Source organism: Lotus japonicus, chromosome 1, assembly GCF_012489685.1.
Source record: "Lotus japonicus ecotype B-129 chromosome 1, LjGifu_v1.2".
Lineage (NCBI taxonomy): Eukaryota > Viridiplantae > Streptophyta > Magnoliopsida > Fabales > Fabaceae > Lotus > Lotus japonicus.
The window spans coordinates 127853467-127876460 of NC_080041.1; the positions used below are offsets into that span (position 1 = coordinate 127853467).

Below are 22994 nucleotides of genomic sequence, written 5' to 3' on the forward strand. Positions count from 1 at the left end.
ATTCTTCCACTTTTATAACTTATAATATTGTTAGTCTGGTTATAGACTTCTAGAAAAGATTTATTTAATATATTTTAACTCATGAATTAGCATTTAAGTGTGTTATCTATCTACAAGTAAGTTTTATTATGAATTAGATGTCAAGTTCCAAAAGCTTAAGTTGTTGGGTAAGGACCACATGAATGGTACTCTAGACTTCTTAATCATAAAGATTCTAATATCATGTCAAGTAATCATTTATCCCAAAAGTTATTTTTAAGTTGTTGAATAAGAGTCACATAAATGATTGTATATTATATTTTTAACAATAAACATTTAAATTCAAATATGATACAAGGTTAGACTACACTTTTCAAGGAGATCAAGCCAGAGACCTATTTGCAACGTTAAATTTAGGCTAGGTAACATATTCGCAATCTTTGTAGTGAGGCAGGATGGAAAAGAAAATAACGGCGTGACTTCAAATGGAGAGAAGTCAACCCGCTAACTCACTTCTGCATGATGTTGACTTGTGGTGGTTTTTTTTTGGTAGGTTGTTTTCTAGTTCATGAATTCGCACAATATAATTTTATTATTGTAATTTCATAAGGTTGCATTGACTTTAGAAGCATGAGTACTGCAAGCCATGACATGAATGTCGTCGCATATTTAATTTCTGATCATTAGATTTGGCACCCCAACCATTAGAAATGTCACCCCACTTACGGAAACTCAGTTTTCGAAATATTTCGGAAATAAGGTTTCCGAAGCACTTTTTTACTCAAAAGTGTGGTTTTTTACTCAAAAGTGTGGTGTTAGATGTATTTTGAACTAAAAATCACGAATTAATTTCGGAATCTAAGATTCCGAAATAATTCGGAACTTGAAAATCCGAAAATTAGGGGTGTGAAATCTAATGGTTGGGGTGGCAAATCTAGCTCTCTTGCTTTGTGTGGAATATTCAAGTAGATCACAAGCAACTTATTTTTTATATTGGATTAAGGAAAAAACTCTATCCACACTCATTTCATTCACATCCAAAATAAAGATAGGAATAGAAGTGAGAGAATTAAGGGAGACAATAGAAAAAGGAGGTTGGAAGAAAAAATTGGTGAAAATAGGATAAAAGAATGAGTGAGTGTCATGAATGTATCAAAAATCAAAATGTACAATTAAATTGAACACAAGCACTAGTGCACTACATAAAAAAGTTGAATATGTACCATGTCACATATCATTCCTAGTTAACCATACATAGTTTTGGGCGAAAAAGAGAAAGTGATTCCTACTCAAGTTTCTAAATTGCAGTCCGTAATCGCAATTGCTGTCACAATATAAAGAGGTTTGAAGTCTTCATAGTGAGTGCAATTGCGACTGCATCAATCCGCAATTCTGTAACGAAATGGCTCAGTTCAATTCCTACTTATGAATTTTTTTGCTGTTGGTATGTATTGTCATCAAAGTTGAGGAGTTCCTCTAGCAACTTGTCATCCAAACACTCAAATTCGAAAACTTGTTTACCAACATGCTCTGTTTCAATCATTGAAGAAGATGATGATGAACAGGACTTGGTAGGATTAGGAGAATTAGCCATGTTGTACTCATTTGGAAAGTTGAGAACAGCCGAAGTACCTCTCATTGCAAAAGCTGCACGATCATAAGCTCTTGCAGCCTCCTCTCCAGTGTTAAATGTCCCAAGCCACACTCGAGCACCGTGCCTATTCGAGTCTCGAATCTCTGCCGCGAACTTCCCCCATGGCCGGTTTCTTACTCCTCTGTACTTAATTTGCTTCTTTTTCTCCCCTTCCCTGAAGTCCTTTTCCATTATTGTGTTTGTAATTAGACTTGTACAAGAATATTAACATGACTTTGCCCTTTATATATGTAGTGACATTACAATATATGCACTTAGTTATGAGCCAGTGACTTGAAATTTATCATTAGGTTCAATGGATGAGGAAAAATTAGAATTAGTATTTAGCAAACGTGCTTAGAAAACTCCATGATGGAGATTGGGATTTTGAGTTCAACGTATGTGGATCTGATAGTGATCACTGTAATAGGCTTCACTAGGCCATCTCAATTATAAGCATTTTTGCTTGGAATATTCATAAACAATGTCACAAATTTTGACATCAAAGTCCTACTCCTAACAGGACAGATTGTGAGGTCAGAAGGATCAAGCATCTCAAGGTTAATTGTGCTAATGAATGAATGTAGTTAACAATTGATAATAGAAATTTGGATTTAGAGAATTACAATTTGACAATTTGGTTACTTAAACTAATGACCCTTATGGTCCCTTGAGCAATTGTGTAGCAAAGTTCTGACGAGAAAATATGAAATTAATTATTAATCATCACGTGCTTGATAATATTCTAAGGTGAAACATTGAACTTCAATAGCTTACTTTGTCGATTGTGTCTTACATCATGGATTCATGGTTCTAGATTGAAACTGAACCTGGTGGCTTTTTTTGATCTGCAATATTCACTGTCAATGTCAAGTGAAGCCTTTTCCTAAAGTGTAATAGTGAGTCAAACTAGAAGATAATCATGAAAAAGTGGCACTGTGATCTCAATCTTCATTTTCCCCCTTATCCCTTGTAGTGAATACTGAATTCTCTACGTTTTATGAATAATCAGTGGAGTGTTTTTGGCTTTTTGCAGAAACATCTAAAACCAATGTAAGGATTTTGCTCAATTGATGATGTTAATATTGTTATTATTACCAATAAGGTGTAGCATAACTGGTAGATAGTTGGACTCCTTAACCATCTAGTCCAGGGTTCGATTCTTGGGCAGTGCGTATGGAGAAGCATTTGTTGGGAGAGACCTACCCACTTAACGTGATCTCAAAGCCTCGAGGGATTAATCTCATGGCTGTCGGCGGTGGAGATACATTGGAAACAAAAAAAAATTGTGATTATTGTTTTTTTTTTTTGGAAACAGTGATTATTGTTGATTACCTGGAACTTGTATGCAACTGGGTTTATTTAATTATTTATATTAAACTATATCATATATTCGACAAAAACTAATATTGTGGTTCCACCGGTGCTTTGTCCTTATTGTCTTAATTACATTGAGTTGGGACACGTTCATTATTTTTATTGGATTTGAATTTAACTAATCAATAAGATTAGATGCATGATTTGACTAAGATAGACTAATTAGAAAAATTCTACTTGATTTGAATTTAATCAGTTGTTAATTAATTGAGTAGCTAGATTAGGAGTATGATTATGAATAAGACAGACTATATAAATATAAAAATTCTACTTGCAAGTTGCATGTGATGGCCAATGTTCACTAGACTCATAATCAGTTCACTCCCCAATATCCTTGAAGAATTAAAACCTGTATATATCACCTTGAAGTGAAAAGCTTTTGAGATTAGGATCAGTAACGTTCAAAATACAGGATTAGTATTCTTGATAAAAATGAGTTAGACTTGGTTCAGAGCATGGCAGATAATGGATGTCATGATCATAGACCCTATTTTTTGTTGAATAATCATAGACCCTTTATGGTAATGGTCAAAATATTGCACCTTTTTTTTTGGGAGGGGGGGGGGGGGGGCACAAAAATATTGCACATTTAGATAGACATAAAAATTTACCCAAAGTTTCCGTATAAGTCTGTTTTAAGAAACTTCATAGATTTCTACATTTAGGGAGAAATGATTCTAAGAAGAGAAACTATTAAGAATGTGTTCATTTCAAATTAAATAATCAATGTTTCTGCAAGAACTAAAAGTAAATCCACATGTTGTAATGTTCTTCACTCCACATATATATAGATCAACTTGAGTTTTATGTTGGCATAAAAAGGTCTATAACAAATTAGTTTTTAGTTGGGATTTCTGTCAGAGCTGCTCTACTCATTCACAAGATGAGATGTATGTTTCAAATTGTGGATAACGTCTAATATGAGTTAGTAAATAAAGTGATTTACAGTATATCATTGAATAGTTGAGAGTAGTATAGTGTTTTACTAACATTTAAAGGTTTTTGAAAATTTTAATAGTACCTCAATATTTCATATGGGTACTTAATTTCTTCTCATCACAATCATTTTCGACCACCGCATATCCTTTGCCACCAGCACCACCACAGACCTAGCCTAGATACAACATAGAACCCATCTAACCTATTGCTCCAAACGTCTGGAACGCAGGAAAAAAATAGTGTCATACACAGAGAAGAGAGGGGGAGTGTGGCGCCATATGGGTGTTGCAGTGGACACAGAGTTGTCAGAGGTATTGAAAGGGAGAGGTTGGGCATAACCACAGTTGTGACCTCGACTTAAGGGTCTGGTTGCTAGGGTGTGAGCCTTTTGGAGCTTCAATATGAGTTTTAGTGATGTATAAGGTTGAGAAATTAAATTTTTTGAGAGGGAGATGGAAAAAGATTGAGACTTACGATGGAAGAGAGGACGGGATCAGCGAGGGTCACAATGTTGTGCAGAGTTGACGAGGGTTATGCGTATGCGCTTGGATTTTCGTTGAACTCAATATGGATCCATATTGAAGTCAAAATCGTTCTTCGATCAACGTTGAATCAATGTGGCAAATGATAGCTTCTCTGTTGGTGCATTGAAATACTTGAAATCACATTTGCATTAGTTCTATGTCAACGAGGCATACACGTAGATCATTGCAAGGATGACGTCGAGCTCGAGAAGGCTGCAGGTGAATGATTTGTCTTAGGCAATGACAACATGTTTAGATAGTAAGGTTCTTGGCTCGGTGGGGCCCAAACATGGGAAAAGTGATACATTGGCCTCTAATTGTTGGTGGGGTTATGGCGGCAAGGTCAACGGGAGAAGCTACGATGTTGGCCGCAACACTCGCTATAAATGCAAGGACCAAAAACATATAAATCTTATATCTATCATCTTATGTCTATTTTAGTAATTTTATCCATGAAAATATTTTCACTTAATTAAATTTAAACAACATTCATTTTTTTAAACTTACTTTCACCCATCAATTCTCTTTTTTAAACACACAAACGAATTCACTTTTTAAATTTAATTTTATCCTACGTAATTATATCAAACTTTATTTTTCTCATCATAATTTTATCCTAAACTTTTTTTTTTGAACCAACTTTATCCTAAATCATTAGTGTACTTTGCTAGAGTCAGTGCTGTTTAGATTCGGTTCATTCTGGGCTACAAGTCTACAACTACTTTGTTTTGTCGTTTGTATACTGTTGTAGATCGGGCCTCTACATTTGGACCTTTCTTTGTAACGTTGGCCTTTTAGGTTTGGCCTATTGCCCTTGATTGATGAAACACGAGGAAGCATTGGTTTACCTAAAAAAAGGAAACATTGGCAACAACAAAAGTCTCTCATCTTTGAAAAAAAAAGTCTCTCATCAAAATATCACTTCGGTACAATTTTAAGTTTTTAACAAGTAAAGTTTCTTGGTACAATTTCTGTCTAAAAAAATCAGATATAAAAATTAACATGATTCTATTTGTCTTTTTCATGAGGTTACTGGGATCTAAAACATGTAAACGTATGCCCATAACACATTATTCAATATGAATAATGTAATTTTTTTTAAAAAAATATGACTACCGTAATATGATGGGACCGACGATATTTGGTAGGCATGTAAGATGTTAATACTATTCATATATATGATAAATAGAAAGGTCCTCATAAACGGGTAAGAACTAATTTACAATGATTTTATATGACCGATCACGTATCAACTACTCAAACATCACGTCTCCAATTACAAGATGTTTTGTTGGCATTGACTACGAAACAATTTATGATAGGTGGACCGTTGAATACAGTGAACAACCTTGAAAGCACGGGGCTAGTCAAGATATAACATCTTCACACATCTAATTAGGGTTGTTGACTTAGGTCTTCATCTTTTTAACCAAGGTCAATCTCTTTATGCCTCGTGTTAATAGTAAGAGCTTCAATCCTTCTTGTACACATAAAAGAAAAAATTAATAAAAATTACTAGTGAGGGAGGCAACATTCAGAACAGGGGAAGAAAGTACTAACAGTAACTGGCTTCTAAGATTTGTTGTTTAAAGAAAAGGATAAGGATCATGGTAAGTAAAGTCAAACCCAACCCCTCGTGCTTGTGTAGGTGGTGTTCCTTTTGTGATCAACGCATGTGCCTCTTCCTTAGAAGCTTACAAGTAGAACTAACCCAAATGCATTGATTTCATCACTTTTATCACTGCTTCTTTACCTTAAAATATTCATCACTCCATTCACTCCAATCAATATATGATATTTTCTTCACATTGCCAAGCCAAGACCAAACAAAACTCTTAAAAGCCAAACCATCTTTACTTCTCCCATCACATTTAGAGCTCTCAAATCAAATGGCACTAAACCACAACCACTCTGCTTCAGACTCTGCCTTACCCATATTTGCCATTGTTGTGCTCTTGGCCACTGCTTTCATAGTCATCAGCTACTTAACTCTTGTCACCAAGTGTTGCTCGAATTGGCATCAAATTAACCCACTGAGATGGATTTCCAACTTGCTGCCTCAACAAAATGAAGACCCCTTCATAGCTTTCTCTCCCACCAGGATGTGGAACCAAGGACTTGATGAATCTCTCATCCAAGAAATCCCAACATTTCAATTCACAAAAGAACAAAATGGTGATCAAATTCTTCAAAGTGTCTATGGCTGTGTTGTTTGTTTAACAGAGTTCCAAGAACAGGACATGCTAAAAATTCTTCCCAATTGCAGCCATGCTTTTCATTTGGATTGCATTGACATTTGGCTTCAAAGCAATTCCAATTGCCCTCTTTGTAGGTCAAGCATCTCAGCAAACACTCACTGTGCAATTCCAATGGATCAAATCATAGCTCCAACCTCTTCTCCTCAGGATTCTCAGCTACTTTCCAACATGGGAAGTGAAGAAGATTTTGTGGTCATTGAACTTGGTGGAGGAGAAAATGGGGGAACAGTAATAGAAAGAAATGACTCAAGGGAGAGCCTAGCACATAGTAGTAGAAGTCATTCCTCAAGGAAGATGATGGTGCAGTTGAAACCAAGGAAGTGCCACCATGTTTCCATCATGGGAGATGAGTGTATTGATGTTAGAAAAAAAGATGAACAGTTTTGCATTCAACCTATTCGAAGATCTTTCTCAATGGACTCTGCAAATGATAGACAAGTTTACTTAGATGTTCAAGCCATGGTACAAGAGAATAGACATCAAAATGATGAGGCTTGTGCTAGTGAAGGTCGTAGTGGAAGATTTCGAAGATCATTCTTTCCTTTTCGTTATGGATGGGGATCAAAAAATGTTGTCCTGCCTCTTGAGAATGGTGTTTAATGTAAGATAATTCAATTTGTTCTTTTATTTTATTTTTTGTCTTAGATTTGTATAATTCACTTCTTCTCCTACCTTCTAAATTTTCATTGCATTCTAGTCATGCTGGTGAGGTCTTTGAATTAGAGTAGTCTCTTGAGGAGTTACACATAGGCAATGGAGGGAAATGTGTTATTTTTTGTATTAGTTGGGTGCAACGCGAATGAACTTTGAACAAACTTTCATCATAGTTTATAAGAAGAAGCTCGTTTACTTTCTCTCTTGAAACGCTTGTTTACACCGGTGACAATATGGACTACAATGGGCAACCTGGATAATGATCGCTAAGTTTGAGCCCCACTGCGGATAGATGGACTAGGAGGCTTGAGACAATTTTACTAAGGTGTGGTCTAACATGGGCGACATGGTCTAACGCAGGGAATGTGGTTCATCGTGGGCGACGTTATTCAATGAATGCGATAGATATTTCTACTTATCTTAACACATGTCTTGTTAAGGACTGCTGTAATGTAAACTTAAATATTTTACTTTGAATAGGTGAAAACTCACTACTCCCTTAACCAGAGTCCAGAGCATGTGGCTACGGAGTTAGGGGCGGTTGCGCAATAATCCGAGAGAAATCATGTATAGAGAGGTAACTCACCGTAATACACTTGAATATAGAAAGGAGATAATGTCTTAAATGTTCTTTTTGGTTCTTTATTTGGTCTCTCTCTCTCTCAGTTCACCATGTGAACACAACGGGTATCCAAACAAAACTGAAGTAACTTTTTGCAATGATAGTTAATGATAGAGTGGGTTTGGCACAGGGTTTATTGTCATAAAACTAAGAGGCATTGCTTTTGGTCACAAATGAAAGCAAATGATTTGTTGCAAGAAGCTTTCATTGATGTTCACTATGTATCCCTCTTATCCTTTCTTTGAGTGTACATTTGGGCCCGGGGATGTGAAGGAATTGGGGGTGGAGAATGCAAGCAAGGTTATTGATTGGAAGACAGAGCAAGAGAGGGGCCCAGAGAATGAGAAGTGATTAAATAGCAGCATGCGAAAGGAAATCATCTCAAAGTGAAAGTATCCTTTTGCCTCACGCCAAATCACACGGATACTTGGCAAGTGCAAAACATGGGAAGTGGTTGCAAAATTGCATGTAAGTGGATAACTGCACATATATTCAAAGGGTCACAACTATTTAATACTTATGGGGAGGAAAATAGACATAAAGTTTGGATTATATTCCCTCATTAGAATAGATTCTCTCATGTCATACATCACATTGTTATGGTTCTTCATAATTTCGGTATCACCTAATTAATGTATATGAAGACACAGATGTACATAATTTCAACATGGTAATAATGTTATACAGAATCTAAATGCAACCAATTTCTAATCTCACTATCATGTCTTGTCTTGTGTACAACATTTTTCAAGTACATCTGGATAAAGCCTCTTAGAAGCTCCAAGTTCATAACAGAAACACAAAACTCACAAAAATATGGTTATAATAGATTCTAAAAGGAAAATCAATTTTGTGGGGAAGCTTGTTGAGTAATTTGCAGGTGCAATAATTAATTCTATGAAAAATAACCTGATAAAAGTAGAGAGAGGAATTCAACAAAATTACTACAGTGCCCCATTTCTCCATTTCAAACATTAAGTGTCATCCTTCCAATGTCACATGTTAGGATTATCAATTGTGAGAATATTAAAAATGAGCCTATGCATATGGGCTCTTAAAGTCATTTCATTTTTGAACTTTGATTTATTCACATTTCACTTTTTATTCACCTCAATTCTACTTATTTTGGTTTTTCTCTTTTCTCCTTTTCTATTATATTATCTATCACATCTTGTTCCTCATGTAACTAAAATATTATCTATCACATCTCATATTCTCTCTCCTTTATTTTTTTTTCTTTTTTCTTATCTCTATCTTCCTTCCATCTATTTTCCACTCAAGAGTGTGAATGAAACAATAATCTTTCATCTTTGATAGACTAATTTTACTCTGGACCAGTACATACATGACAATATGCTGTCAGGTCTGCTTATCACATAAATGCCTCGACTACCCTCGACCCAGATGGATCCTCATCATCTAACAATATGGAGGTTGAGTCTGCCAAATAAGGTAGAGAACTTCAAATGGAGGCTAACACTTAACTCTCTACCAACCAGAAAGAAAACATGACCAAAAGAGGAATATTAACTATTGATCCTAACTTCATGTGGAGGCTGGCATCCACCAAGTACATGATCAACTCAAACTTAATGTTGATGTTGGTTTTTTTAATGGTTGTTCTGGTTTGGTGAGATTTTAAGGAACTGTCATGGAGCTACTTGCCATGAGTGCAACTCAGGACAGGGAAATTGGGTCCATGAATTAGGACAATGAACACAATAAGTGAACACAAGCCAAGGCTCATTTAACAGTCTAACCTCACTCAATGAATCTATATACAGCAAAGAATAGAATTTCCATTTAACTAAAATAAAAGGGACAATCATGACTTGGAAATCCATGCATTCTATACATGTGAAAGCAAGAACTTCCTAAACAAACAATCAGGGACAAAGCTATCACTCAAAAGTTTGAACATTTACAGTGGGAGTATCTGGAGGTCTGCTATAAATATCATCAAAATGAAGTTTAAATTCTCCTGCCTCTAAGTCATCATCTGTGCATGCTGTTCTAGATAATTTGTTATAATCTCTCCAGTAAAAGCGCTGTTCATGATCTTGATCCTCAGAACCTCTATCAGAATACTTATCATGATAACCAAATGCAGCTTGTTGATTGAAATCTGGAGGCTCAAAAAAGCTTGTCTGAGCATGTCCACCCTGAGGGCCACTTCTATCCCACCAAGGACTCCTGGCAGAAGGGGACAGTTCATTATGATTCAGATCCTGAATTAGGCTTTCCCTGAAGATGGGAGCTGAAGTGGAAGCTCCAAGTTGAGATACAGCCCGAACCTCGAGATACTCATGTGAGTTTTCTTCATACACAGGTTCATTCTGTGTCAAGTTGGGCATCCAATGCTCTCTGGAATGATGCTCTATTCCTCCAAACGGTTCTGATGGGACGACATCTCTCAAGGTTGTGTCATGAGGTTGAGATGTATAGTACCAATCAAGAAGATAGGGATGATTGTTTTGGATGGTTTCAATCAACCACAATGAACTTAAATGATTGTCAGTTACAGAAGTACTGTATGGCGATTCCCGGGATATAAACCTGTTTCTGTCACCATTGCTTCCCATATTAGGAGTAGGACTATCCCTAAACATTCTAGAAGGGGATGATGCAGGATGTCTGTTTCCATGTACACGTAACTTTTGCTCCCTGAATGTTCTGAGATTTAGCGAAAACCGCTTCCCCTGAGCATTTGGTTCCCATGAAGGGTAACTACTCTGAAAGCTGTAATGACAACAGAAGTTTAATTAATAAAATTGTACAGGAACAGTTCACATCTGTGTTCCGAACAATTTTATTAGTAAACAAAGTCTGAGAGAAAAGTTGCCTAAGAGAGTAGAAACATGAATTTTCTTTTGTTCTAACTGACCAGTTTTTTCTTGCTTTCTTTTTCCTCCAACTTTTAAAATTGAGGTCTTTTTACTTCTTGCCTGAACTTCATTTATATCAAAGAGCATTGACACCGTAAGCAAGAGAATTACAACACAGACAATTTGAAATTAAAAGTAATGGACCTGTTAATTTCAAGCTTATGAAGAATTAAATTTTCCAAACAAGAATAGATTTAAAGATTCGAAGTTGGAACTATTAGAAACTTTAGAGATGCGATCTAATTTTGTTGGCTGGTTGGACTGACTAACTCTATGATTTCAATAGCCGAATGCAAGAGAAAGACTAAGTAAATCAATTTTTGTTTCAAAACACGCGCACAGACACTGGTTAATAATCATCACAACAGTACTGGAAATAATATTTAAAGGGAAAACATATATATGGATAACTGATGGAATTTTGACCTTCCTGTAGCTAAGGAAGTTAGATAATTAATTATCGCTTTTTAGTGAAATCTTTACTTTTCCTTCCTCCCCCCCAAACAAAAAAAAAAGAGCAACATAAACTCTATTGCAACAACTATAAAAGCATGAAGGCGAGTTAAAAGACAACAATCAACAGAGAAGCAGTAAGACCTGAGAGATTAGTTGAAAAACCTTAATAAATATGCAATGAAATAGAACTGCCAAGACCATACCTCAAGAATGATTTCTCCATCTTCCCCTGGGAACTACGCCTGCTACGAGGTGCATTGTATGGGGAACCATAATTACTGTTTCCATGCTCTTGAAAATCAAAGGAGCTATAACTGTGACAACATGACAAATAAAAGGCCAAAGGTGAGGGATGCATAATTGCATATTCAAATTCAAAAGAATAAAATTCAAACCATTCCCTGCTAACCTGCAAACATGCCCAACACCTTCAACATTTACAGTGAAATCAGCAATGAACTGCAAGATATCATCAACTCGCTGCAAAATGAAGAAATTTGCATAGTGAATACCTCATACTGGATGGCATCTTAATAATAAAGTTATCTCAAAGTGCAGAACTGACCTTTGGGACAATAAACAGAAGTAAATATGGTGTGAGGAAAATCGAGGCCATCTCCTCAAGTAACATCATTCCAGTATACTGCACCAGACAAAAAAATACAAGAGCATGAGATGAACTATTTAATCTTATGCTATCGAGTAAATAAAGAACACATAAGGGTTGATCTAACATAATGTGAATGCATAAATCATATGCCTCAGGTAAAGTACCTGGAATAAGGTTTCAAACTCGATACGGACTTTTTCAGTACTTTCTTTGCCACGCCATCTCTTTGGCATATAATGTGTATGCTGAACCACCATAGATATTGCTCCCTCAGGGTCCAAAACTAGAAGCTCGTTTGCAATTGCAGCCCGGCTAATGGCAGTTATAGTTCCAAAAACAGCAGCATACCAAAACAAGTTCCGACCAAATATCTGCAATGGGTTTCATTAAAAAATAAAAATGAATGACTGTCGTGACAATATGACATACTGTATAACTTTGTCAAAATTAACAGAAGTACAGTACATGGCCCTCTAGCAGAGACTCTTCAAGAAAAGCAATGATGATCAGAATTGCAGCAAAGCCACCCGATACAAAAGAGATGAATTTTGCAATGATAGATATGATAGGAGAAGGAAATTGCTTGACATAATCAGAAGCATGCAGTACACTGTTATTAATCCGATGCCTGAAGAGATGCTCCACCTAAAAGACACATTGATAAGCTTTAGCATGAAATGAAAGTAAAAGAATACAAGATCATGTTAACAATGATAACCCCAGGTGCTATCACTTCCAAACTATTGATAGCTCATACCATTACTTTCAAGAAATTAATACCTTTATCACAAAAGTAAAAGGGAGCCCACATATATAACATAAAGTTCACTCTCCGATGCATGCGCACAGACGCGCGCGCACACACACTTATATTTAGTAATATCTAGGTTCTCTGCCAATAAGCTATGTTAAATAAGTAAAATAATTTTGTGAAAGAAACTTGAAATTCAAGTCAGTCAACAATGTTTACAGACAATAAAAGACCTGGCTCAAAAAATATGCACGGAAAAGCAAGCTAATGATCAGAGACTAGACTAGTATCATCTTTCAAGCAAGGTTACAAAAACGAATTCTTGGGAAAGTAGTTCCATTTCAGCAAGTAGGAACGGTTAATCATTCATGTGGTTAATTAAGTCAATAAGTGGTCAATGGTCATTCATTAACTGCAATTCAAACATCATTAACCACTCAAGCCATTGGTTGTTTCTAATGGAAATATTTTTACCAAGAACTTCGTTCTTGTAGTTTCCCCTCATTGTTCAATAAGGACCTTCATCAAGAGTTGTTTATAGTTTCAAATCTTTCTTACATGATCTTTTTTTTTTTTGCAGATTAATAGGGCATACATGCCTTAGATATAGAACCCTTCATGGACCTCCATCAAACAATTTAAGATTTTAGGAAAATAGGCATATGCTTGTTCCAATTACTTCGTCAAGATAAGATGAACTAAACACACACTTGGTCTTTGACATGGCATCAAATATTTATGGTCCTAGCCTCATTGACGCCATGAAAGCTGCAAATTAAACAAAAATAAAAAGGAGACCCAAAGAAACAATAATGATATTGGTACCTCGTTGAATTCCCTAAAGATCCACCTTGACAAATTTGACCATCTTCGAGATGATGCGGTGCTTGGGTGATTATAAAATTGCTCAGCATGCCTCAGAAACAGATATACCAGCATGAATATGACAAGAAATGGAGAAAGTAATAGCATTACAAACCCAACTACCACAAGCCTTTTCTGTAATGTCTTTGGATTTGACACAAAATCTCTCCTGACATGAAAGTTTCTGCAGCAAATTCATGCATAAATGAGAATATCAGTATTTAAAAGAGTAAAAGTATAATGAATTTTTTTACATGTATTACTTAACTGAATCACCACATAAGTCTATCTAAACACATTCATGTGAAAGACAAAAGCAAAATACAACAACCAGCTCCTATTCTACTATGAAGTCATCATATCCAGAAAAACACGAAATATATCTATTAAAAACCAGATATAAATTGCAACCTTTCTATGAGGCACTGTTGTGCATCTAAGTGGACCAAGCATCCTTCAAACCAACAAATCATTCTCAAAATGGTTTAAAGATAAAGTTCAATGATCACACCTTAGAAGATAAACATTCATACACATTATCAACAACTTACAGGATCAAATGAACACGCTTTGATTTTGATATAGTACAATAAAGAGTATTTGGGAAATAACTTACATACCGATCAAACATGCTCTGCAGGATGCACCAATTCAAAGTCCATTCAAGGGTCTTAGTAAGTATCAAATGGTATTGTGTTCCATTTGAACTAGATTTCACTCGAGGACCAGCACCTGGGACCCAAGGAGAAATTGGGAAAGCAAGCACACCCTTGTTGAGCAATCCAATTAAGTAGTTCTCTTTCCGCATCAATCTCATGATGATGTCGTGGGCAGAAAGATCCTTTACCACACATAGTGGACGAGTACTTTGTACCAGAATAACTTTGTCAAGAATTGTAGCCCAGGGCATGGTTTGAAGTTCATTGTCAGTAACATGAAGACTGTAACAAAATCATAGTAAGTTATGACAAAAACATGTGAAGTTGTAAGCCATGGAAAATTAACCATATGCTTCAATGTGTTTCATTGTTTATCATTCATACTTACGTGTTGTAGTAAAACTGTCGAATCTCCAGAGTATACTTTAGCTGTGCAAAGAACCTCAAGAAGCAAAATATCCAATAGATAGAAAATATTCCCAAGTATCCAACAATAATAGCTTTCGTAAGTGTTAGTGGGGTTAAAGGGTGTTCATTAAGAGCTTCTTTAGCAAGATCACAAGGCTTAATTCCAGACTCAACTGCATCCATCCCACACTTTGCATTCCGGAGCCCATTCCAATCAACATACAGCAAAAAAAATCCTGAAAAACAAATGGTGAAGCCCAGACTTAGAAGTTCAACAATCCACTTTGTAAGGATGCACCATAGACCTTTCTCGCAGTAGTAACTATAAAGTCTTTCAAAGAAGAGATCCAAATCGGTAATCGGTTCTACATTTAGGCTTTCACCATTAAGAAGCCCTGAAGGGCTCTCACTTCCTGGACTTGGGATCTTTCCATAATTAGACAACTCAATCTCTGGTGGAATATCATTAAGTAAATCTGTTGTCAGTGATGATGCACCTTGCTCTTTCCATTTGAATATACTAAAAGCATTGACACCCCTTGGTCTGCTAAACATTGTTCACAGACACTAACAGTAGGCATCAACAGCCAGTCCATGCCCCAAAGCCCAAAATGGTTATGACAAGTTTCTACAATCATGGAAGAATCATATATTAGAATTTCCAAAGGTGAATACAAAAGCAGTATAATGAGAAACCAAGTTGTTGCCACTGGCCACCATATTTTCCAACCCACTTAAACAATGGAAAAATAAAAGAGAAGAACAAATATGAAGCACCGGAAAATATGGGCAACTCAACAACATGGTTTCTCATTATACTGCTTGACACTGGCCACCGTATTTTCACATCATTTTCTTTGAGATGGCAGCATGAAATATCTAATCAATAGTCTCTAGAGCAAGATTTCCACCAATGAAGAACATCATACCTGATCATGATCTATCTCAGTATCAACACCAACAATCCAAAAAGAATTGAAGGGGGAGCTGCACCTAAAGTGTCATCCTAAAATGTCAGCATCACAACATTTTCCAAAAGCATATAAAAAATAGAATTTCGTAAAAGAAAATTATAGGCAGTATTTAACAGTGACAGTAAGGTTACAATCAGCAAGCAGTAGTGACAAACAAGGAATGAGTATAATCTCTGTACTTATTCAGTATTAAGAGAGGGTTGTTGACAGATCTTCTAATAATCCTTAGGTACAGAGATCAGTTTGAAAACAAAATATGTAATATGAGGAGAAGGAAACTTCAGAGAAACCAAAATACCACCCAGCTCCTTTCTTATCTTCCATAAAAAATTACGCATCAAGCTGTTAGGACATTCCTACACAAACTTCTCAGCTCATCCACACCTGTGTAACTAACTTTGCTCCCTAGTCCCTTCTCTTTGCTGACATGGCCTTCCTCCTTTGACTTGCTTGTTTTACTGTGAAATTCCCCTTTTTCCTCCACTGGTACCACCACACAGTTCTTAATGTTCAATAAGAATCAAAATCAGTTGCACAAAATCCTTGGTGTCAGTTTTGAACAACCGAATAGGGTCAATAACCATAACTTAGGTTAGTGCAATATAGAACAATTTGAGGGCATGCCATACTCTCAACAATCTTTCTCTTCTGAATACTTTCTTCCTCAACATTTTCTTGTCAAATTCAACTACAAGACAAATATTTATCCTCCTTAAGGCGCCAGCCAAACTCTTAAGCAGCAACCTTCATCAATGTCAACAATTTGAGCAGAATTTTCATTTCAAGCTACTAGGCTATACTCATGACATCATTGTACTCTGTATCCAGAATCTTATCTACTTCACACTTATATCAGTATAGTCAACCCAAAAAAAGAAGTTTCAGTTTTATTTCCCCTCCTTCTTACAACACATTCAAACATATTCATAACTTCAATTCTAGTGTTACGGGATATGTTGACACTACACAATCTTCTAGCTAACTAGCAAATTGTACACACACTTCACCCCAATCAAAATGCCTAATATAGCACTCACTAAACCATGCATACCTATGCCAACCCCATCTAACTAGCAAATTGTATACACACTTCACCCCAATCAAAATGCCTTGCCTAATATAGCACTCACAATGCCATATTGCCATGCACACCAATGCCAACCCCATTGCAGAGACCATGAGCACAAAAGTATTATATATATATATATATATATATGTATATGTATATGTATATGTATATGTAGTAGCATTAACAAAATTTCTCATCTAAAAAGGGAAAAGGCAATGATCTTTTTTCTTTTGTGGATTGCTCATAGAGCAAAAATCCAGAAGGAAAAGCAATAACTAAACTACATCAATATTTAACTAAATAATTCTGTGAGGCATTAAAGCATAACTACATTATGAGACATTGTGCTGCTGCAAACAAAAATGATCATCATTTATAGACACTTATAAGCAAACGTAGATAAGTGTAAAAAACCAATCTTTGCAATAAAAACTAATTCAACAAAACCAAAAACACACATGAATCAACACATGATGATATTGCAACCTCGCAAACCCGTTTCGATGAAACAAAAACCAGCCATACCCAGATAGTGAAATACAATAGTATTGAGCAAAGGGATAACCCCACAAAAATGGAAGGTAAATATATATTAAATGGAGCAAAAAATAGCAAGAAAAAAAGATAAAGGTAGTACCTTTGAAGTTTGAAGTAAGCAGTAACGGAGGAATCGAGTGAAGTAATGGAATTTGGGGAAAATGAAAAGAGGGTTGAATTGATTGAAGAATTTGAGACGAAACGAGTTTGCAGAAGAAGAAGAAGAGAGGGATTTTGTTTTGTGGAGAGAGTTGCGTGGAGGAAGATGAAGTTACAGTGAGAATAATGATTATATTATTGATGAATTTAATTGAATTTTTAAGAGATTGCGTTTAGGTTTTTGATGCGTCTCTTCTGTTTCTCAAGCTTTCGTTTCTCCTTCCCTGCAAGATTGCTGCTTTATTTCAAGGACGTGTTTGGATATCGTTTTTTTTTTTTTTTTGTCTTAACCAAGGTATCCCCACGGCCGACAGCCATGAGACTAATTCTTCGCCCCACGGTCAGCGCACTAAGCGGTAGGGGGCTGGCCAAGGAGTTTTTTCTATTCGCAAGAGTTGGGATTCGAATTCTCAACCACTTGCTTAAAGGATGAAGTGCTGAACCACTACACCAACCCACTTGGTTGTGTTTGGATATCGTTTAAATTACTTTAGTCTTGCATCAATGAAAAATAACATTTATTAATGAAGTGTTCAACAAAACAAACAACTCCTTTATAATAAAAACAAACAATAGTCAAACATAGTTGATGTTTATGAGACATACTTGATACTTCAATCGTAATACTTAAGACTTGATGTCTTGTGGGCTTATGGGGTCAGATATAAGTGAGATCAGTAGCAAAGTGATGTTTGAGGAGAGCAAGATGACGCTAGTTCTAAGGCACACTTCACCTTAATATTTGAAGACTTCATGTTGTTTGGGGTTGTAGACTAGAATGAGTGATTTGGATATGAGGAACTTTTTTTTTTGGTCAATGGATATGAGGAACTTGAGTCAAAGTTTTTTGTCTTGGGCCTAGCAGATATTGGGTTGGAAGAGGTGGCTTTTTTTCCTGAAGTGGGCAACATGCTTAGGTTTGGGCCAAACTTAGGTAATCTAGGTCAAAGGAGACGAGTTATCCCGTGAGGCGTGCAAGATCTGTTGTATACCTTAGATTTTATGTTGATTAGGTCAAAACGCACGACCCCACGATCGGCACCTGTAGCCACATGGTCCAGGTAGTTACACATTAGACTAGGATTTTCATGTATAAAAGGGGGACATGTAAATTTTGTAATGTGCATAGATTAATTTTTGAATTGAATTCTTTGTTCTTAGCTCAGTGCATGTTTGGTTTCAATTCTAGTACCATTAAATGTGGATTCATCTTTCCAAAAGCAACTGTTTATTATTTCTACTAGATGTGGATCACACACACACCTAGATGTGAATTTATTTGGATTTTCTAACTCTCAGTTATGTCTCCCCGAGTTCACTTGGTGAAGAATTTGACATGAGGTTAATTATTTTCAACATTTTATTTTTCCTAATTTCCCCCCATTTTGGCTTTCTAACCAAGCTTCTAGTGTTCAACTGTTCATCCTTTCCTAGTAGATTAACCAGAAAAATTTCCATCCTTCTCTTGTTCTCCATTCAGCATGTCTTGAACAATCTGCAAATTTCCACTTAAATAAAATTCTTTGGCCAAATTAAACTTGTATTATTATACGTTATATAATAAAAAAAGAATTATGTCGGAGGCTCAATTTGTGAACAAACAAGGAGCATAAACTAAACTAGGCAAGAAGTTTGTTTTGTTCCACATAGGTTGCATCTGATCCTGTTTCTTGACTTTATACATATGAATGTTTACACTATCGATTCAACTATTAAATTCAAACAAGTCACCTTCAATTTTTGTCGCCAATAACTCTCTTTCTGTTTTGTGGCCAACCATATCTGTTTCACATTACTCATGTTATTGGAATTGACATCTTAACCTTGTTGTTAACAAAATTCTTCTCTATAAAAACTAAAGCCATTTTCGTACACAACATACAACAACCTCATCCAGATAAAACTCTTGAAAGACAGTGAGTCTAATTCACGACTCAATCAGTCGTAAGAACATACATACTAAGGGGTGAAACAAATGTTGAAGGATGCAAGAAATTAGCATGAGTAGTAGGCAGAGAGTAGTGTTGGAATTCAGAACACCCCAACACCCATCTTTAGGCACAAACAACTGGGGAGGTGTATCTCCTTTGTTAGCAAGGAACATACCCCAGGAATCACTTGAAAACAAGTATACAAGACTCAACTCTGACCGGACCCGCGATGAGATCTTTCCACCTGATTATGACTACTCCTCTGAACACATAGCCTGCAAGAAACACATTAACAGAGGCAGAGGATTTCTATTTAGGTTCCTGTTTCGGCGGAAAGAAAAGATAACTACTGTTACTTTGGGTTCCAATTCAAAGAAGAGAACATGGTTTCCGAGATTAGACCCTCAAAATAGGTGGCCTAATGGTTGGTGTTGATACTTGAACTAGTTGAATATCATATCCATTGCATAGACTTTGTTGTTGTGTTGCCTTGTGATCTGAAAATGCCATTTGAATGATTAAGACATCCAAACTGTGCTAAGATTCTGACAGGTCTTATGTATTTGCTAATACGTAACATGTTTCAGTCTAAGATAAAAGATTGAGGGGGTCTTTCTGGCTTTGAGATTTGTTGTAGCACTTGTTCATTGAAATTTGAATTTGAATCTAGTTTTTTCATTTTTAGTTTTTGGGTTTATCAGTTTGATGAAGAGTGAAGATCAAGAAGAAGATGAAGATAGATAAAATAAGTTTTTAAGATGAAGAGTGAAGATCAAGAAGATGAAGATTTGTTGTAATTACTGAACTCCGTTATCAGATGATGACTAATCTTAACATTTCACGCAGAGACAAAAGTAAAAAAATAATTAAATACCCTTAGAAATACAATAATTAAAATAATAGTTAACCCTATCTCTTTTTTTCTATAAGGTTGCAGCTAGCCACTATTTCCACAATAAATTTGCTTTAGTCCTATTTTTGTCCCTCACTTGGTTTAGAAATTTCAGTGGCATTTTATTGAGCAATTTTGGGAACAAATCAATCCATGTCCAGCCTATGTTCTTAATGGGTCATGACTTAGGGTTGGACCTCGCCCCAGTGCACTATTGGTTCATGGACCTTAGGTACTCAACCCGGCCCAGTCAACTGTTGCTTGATTTCACCACACAACAATATTATTGTCCAAAAATTAGGAAAATAATAGCACATTCACATTACATTACAGGGTTATACAGTATACATATTACTTATGTCAAGGGATCATTTTGAACTGCAAGGGATCATTTTCCACCACTTTGAGTTATTCTAAACTTCTAATTGAAGATATATTTCCATCAGTGCAGTTTTTACTTTTGATTGAAAGAAGTTACTAACTAAATTACTGTAGTCTTCACATAGTAAACAAAGTATTGTTATTTGTGGGGTGAAGGATGTTGCTTTCATTATCAGACACATCCTCCACCTCCCTTATAGAACTTGATTATATTTTTTTGGCAAAACTGGTACAGTAGAGGTAAGTTCTATCTTGTAGATATTGACCTATGTCTTCCTAAACCTAGTCCATTGCTTTTTTTAAATTCTTAAACTCAGTGGCTTTCAATATGATTGAACAAAGGATATTGTTCACAATAAAACCCCAAGAATAAAGTCAGTTTATTGCTTTTTGCGAAGAAGTCAAATGAATATGAATTATAAAGTAAGGAACGACTTATATATAGTTGAGGCTCATCCTAATTATAATGAATGTCTGATCAAGGAAATTGAGCGAAAATATGGAAACGGGGTTGTGAATCACACACTTGCACTTATGACGAGGATAGGATTGAGCAAATTCTATCAACCATTCGTGATGGGTGTTTGACTAAGCTGCTCGCAGGTCGGTCGTATGAAAAAATGTTTGGTTGGGCTAGCTTACATGCTCGATCATGTATAGGTCGTCTGAAAATGAGTTTTCTCAATGTTCTATAGCCCATCCAGGCTTAGAGCTAAGAGGTTAGCGACAAAAACCTTGTGACTGAGGGACCTGATATAAAACAAAAGATTTTATTGTCATATAAATTGTTGGGCAAAACTACTATTTCAATCCCTTTGAAATGGTTAATACTTAATTTTAGTTTTCAATTTTTGAGTTCATTTCCCGCAAAATCATCATACCACATTTCATAATCTATCCCACAAAAACAATTACAATATTGAAGTTCCTGTTTTAACTTTAACCATGATTAATCTGTTAAAATAATAATTGACAAAAGTCAAAGTTGAATCAATTTCCATATCCAAGCTTGGCGGCTAGTGCTTGGCAGGTGGGAAGTGGTGAACATTTTCCCATTTGAATGAATGTGAATGATTGCGTACACAAAAGAATGTTGAATAGTCTGACGACAGAACAGAACAATCTCATTCACTATGAGCAGTTCAGATCCACTGAATGAATTTACAACTGACAAGCATTGTCATTCTGAATTTTACTGATTATGATCATATCTTTACATGAGTTTGGTCCTACGCAAGGATGATGAATCAACCACCCAAAAACAAAGGAAAGAAGAAAATGCTACCATGCTTATAACTCCAATGACTTTACAAGGTACGGTTGTTTTGTCAAAATCTAATTTCCGTATATCACAATCTCACTCAAAAGGGGGTGAAAATTGTGAATAGCAATTGTCCCTCTAAGCTATAGTATTGCTTTACTCCCTTCCATGGCTTTAGCTTGCTACAAAAGGTGCATGTCTGCCAAATAAGTTTGAAGATAGATGGAATAAATCAATCTAGCGAAACTTTGATTTAAACTACTATAGTCCTGAGTGAATCAATGATATTTAAATTGAACGAACTATAAATTTTACATTTTATCACGTATCTTAAATATCATTATTGGTATACCCAGAACTAAGGCAATTTAACTCAAATTTTACATAGAATCATTTAAACAACTTTAAATGAAATAACTAGTTGATCACATTTATTGTCAAAATAATTTACTTTTCTCTATAAAGCAATGATAATGTTTTTTTACAACAAGTAATTTTCACAAAGGTTGAGGCTACTGTTAGTCAACTAGTTAAGTGACTCATGGTGGTACACTAGGTTTTCATGATGTAACATTTTGAGTTATGATATATCATATATACACATCTCTCCACTTCTTTTCCACCTTCATTTCTATCCATTTCTCTTTTTTTCCATCAATCAAATCACCTATCATATCTTTACTTTCTCTCTAATTTCTTCTTATATCTCTCTTTCTCCACCTCTCCACACCTCATTTTTGAGGTGTGAAGATATAATTATTCACCAAAATGTATCTGTGATTTCTCACCATCTCTGACTTGAACCATCTCCTCCATTAAGTGCAACTCGGTAACACAAGGAAGGGTGGTAAAGCTAGCGACATATATAGTCAACAACAACAGAAGGACAAAGCAATGATAGAAAGTTGGTGACTTAAGAGTTCCACACCCTTCCCCCTTCCTCTTTCTCCTCCTCTCACCTTTCCCTTTCATTTTCTTGCCCCTCCTTCCACAATCAAATCGATTCCTCCCTCCTTGTGTTTCCCTCTCTCGTTGTTCTTCGTCCCCTCTGCCATTAAACATGTCCCTCCCCTTCACTGATTTCTTTCTCTCGATGTTTCTCCACCGGCCCCTTCCCATCCACCACGATGGGGGATGAACCAAGAGACTTGTATTAAAAGTGCAACACAAA

At 35.9% G+C, this 22994-nt stretch overlaps 3 protein-coding genes across 3 annotated transcripts; 1 reads left to right on the forward strand and 2 right to left on the reverse strand.

Annotated features, from left to right (window-relative positions):
- Positions 1-1158: 1158 nt before the first annotated feature.
- Positions 1159-1824, reverse strand: LOC130732651 (ethylene-responsive transcription factor ERF096-like). Its single transcript, XM_057584660.1, has one exon. The coding sequence runs from the start codon at positions 1802-1804 to the stop codon at positions 1403-1405; it is 402 nt and encodes a 133-aa protein (XP_057440643.1). The 5' UTR covers positions 1805-1824; the 3' UTR covers positions 1159-1402.
- A 4357-nt stretch (positions 1825-6181) lies between these two features.
- LOC130730543 (RING-H2 finger protein ATL16-like) lies at positions 6182-7490 on the forward strand. Its single transcript, XM_057582582.1, has one exon. The coding sequence runs from the start codon at positions 6342-6344 to the stop codon at positions 7308-7310; it is 969 nt and encodes a 322-aa protein (XP_057438565.1). The 5' UTR covers positions 6182-6341; the 3' UTR covers positions 7311-7490.
- Positions 7491-9765: 2275 nt separating this feature from the next.
- LOC130730544 (autophagy-related protein 9-like) lies at positions 9766-17579 on the reverse strand. Its single transcript, XM_057582583.1, has 11 exons — positions 17300-17579; positions 15549-15612; positions 14600-15247; positions 14173-14493; positions 13514-13736; positions 12403-12582; positions 12102-12308; positions 11893-11970; positions 11737-11807; positions 11531-11641; positions 9766-10725 (listed from the first exon to the last, which is right to left on the reverse strand). The coding sequence occupies exons 3-11, from the start codon at positions 15172-15174 to the stop codon at positions 9888-9890; spliced, it is 2604 nt and encodes an 867-aa protein (XP_057438566.1). The 5' UTR covers positions 15175-15247; positions 15549-15612; positions 17300-17579; the 3' UTR covers positions 9766-9887.
- Between the last annotated feature and the right edge of the window lie 5415 nt (positions 17580-22994).